The 2,215-nt window shown below is 36.8% G+C and overlaps 1 protein-coding gene across 1 annotated transcript in view; it reads left to right on the forward strand.

Moving 5' to 3' along the window:
* The first annotated feature begins 1,341 nt into the window (after window positions 1–1,341).
* The window catches only part of LOC104127816 (alpha-1-antitrypsin-like), an 8,359-nt gene continuing 7,485 nt past the window's right edge, over window positions 1,342–2,215 (forward strand). Inside the window, exon 1 of the mRNA XM_009640522.2 lies at window positions 1,342–1,975. Coding sequence (XP_009638817.2) covers window positions 1,342–1,975 — 634 coding nt within the window. The remainder of the gene's footprint in view (window positions 1,976–2,215) is intronic.

The raw sequence follows: 2,215 nt of genomic DNA on the forward strand, positions 1-2,215 counted from the left end.
GAATTTTTGGAAAGCGGAGAACACAGATGTGGGGTCATGGTGGGAGCCGATAAGGATTCAATCATTGTACAAGACATTAGTGTCTGAATACCAGTTCTCATTGCAAGTCAGAAACCTGAGATATTTTACCCCTTTGAAAATCCTTACATTTTCCTCTAAAGGGTACTTTATTTTATAAAAGATTCTGTAGGTAAAGTGATCATGTACCACAGGAGGATGTTCTGAATTTCCAGATATTCCACATATTTACTTCTTTCCATCTGATGACAAAAGTTCTTAAACCAAGTGTGGTACAGTATTAATTTGTAGTTAAAAGTATTGCCACAGATGTGGAATGGACTGTTTCCACGCAGCTCTGGAAAAGGCTTTCCTGTTCTATCTGCATCTTTTAGTATCTTTGTTCCTCCAGAATTCACTCATTCATCTTCACATTTTACCATTTCAGTCTTCTCTGCCAAAATCACCCTTTGCTATCTTTCTGATGATAAACACCATGATTGTTATAGAATTTCCTTTTTTTTTTATTATTATTTTTAGGTGATATTGTTCAGTCACTGGGCTGGACATGCCTTTGCATGCAGCAGGCACACATTTCCATTTGCTGTTCTGTGTACATACTCATTTTTCCTTTCTTAATAACCAGCGCTGTATTTCCAGGGTCTTGATAACATCCTAAATGCTCAAACCATATTTGTCTCTTTTATTAGTTATGTGGAAGCTGTTTTGGTTTGTTTTTATTAAATGGTGCTCAGTTGTTCAAGCTTTATGGAATCACTGCAAATGTTCATCACTCCCTCATTAACAGGTGCATTTACTTTCTCTCTGGTGCCTGCCTATAGGTTTACATGCAGCCCATTCAAAAATGCATAATATTGTAATTCTCACAATGGAGGAATATTGCTCCTTTCTTCTGCTTTGATTTTTCATCTTGCTGAATTTAACCACCTAGCCTTGACTGGCTCCCTTTTCTGCTCTGTAGACCTGTACTTTTAACTTACAGCTTTTTATCGCTTTAAAGCCACATTAAAAGCAGAATACTGGAAATGAAACTGTTTCAAAGGAATTGTAGCTTAACCTTAATAAGGGTGTCTTTGGTATTACTTCATCCCTCTTTGACTTTAATTTTTATTCTTTCATAACTTCTTCAGTAGGTTGAGTAATTTTCCAGAGTCTGCTTCCTTGAAATAGAAAGCTGGTATCCCTGAATTCAAAGGGCTTGGAATCACGGGTACCAAGCCAGCTCTGTGCAGTGAAGGGATTGACTTATTGCTAAGCACAAGGTAAAAAGCTTTGTAAGCCGAACATCATTTTTCTTTTCTTCTTTTACAGAGTTATAGAAACATGAAGATGTTTTTTTTCCTGTGTGTTTTAATTGTTGGGATTCATTCCAACAGTTATTGCTATGAGCCTAATCACCAAGGTATAAGAAACCAAAATCAAAGAGGCCAAGAAAACCGAAACATGCTGCAGAAGACTATAGGGAAGAGTGTTTGTCGGTTTGCGTGTTGTTTCTACAAAGAGATTTCTTCTCGTGAAAACAGTGGGAATGTTTTCTTCTCTCCTTTGAGCATCTCTACTGCCCTTGCAATGCTGACTCTGGGTGCCAGATCAGACACTCTGACACAGATTCTTAGGGTCCTTAGCTTTGACCCACGTGAGATTTCTGAAAATGAAATACATGAAGGTTATCGTCAACTCATGCAAATGGTAAACAGAAAGAATGAGGGGTTACAGCTGAATATGGGAAATGTCTTGTTTGTGCTTGACCGACTGAGGCCACAAGATAAATTTTTAAGTAATCTCAGAAACTTCTACGAAGGAGAAGCTTATCCTATGAACTTCAAGAGGGCTGATCAAGCCCAGATAAAGATCAATGAATATGTAGCAGCAAGAACCAGTGGGAAAATCAAAGACCTCATAAATAACCTCGATCCACTTACTGAAATTCTCCTGATTAGCTATATTTATTTTAATGGTAAGATATACATATCATATTCTGTATTTCATACATTTTTTTCCTCAGGTCAGTCTTGGACTTCATCACCATTTTTTGCAGCATGGTTTTGTAGAGAGACTCATATCTTGCTTTCCTTTTGGTCCTCACTTATACTTAATTATAAACAAAGCTATTGAAATTATGTTCTGCTTGACACTGGTGATAATTCCTAGCAAAATTTATGGCAAATTTTCCTGTATCTTTTAATATATACATTTC

The sequence above is a fragment of the Egretta garzetta genome, unplaced genomic scaffold (genome assembly GCF_000687185.1).
Source record: "Egretta garzetta isolate BGI_Z169 unplaced genomic scaffold, ASM68718v1 scaffold206, whole genome shotgun sequence".
Classification (NCBI taxonomy): Eukaryota; Metazoa; Chordata; class Aves; order Pelecaniformes; family Ardeidae; genus Egretta; species Egretta garzetta.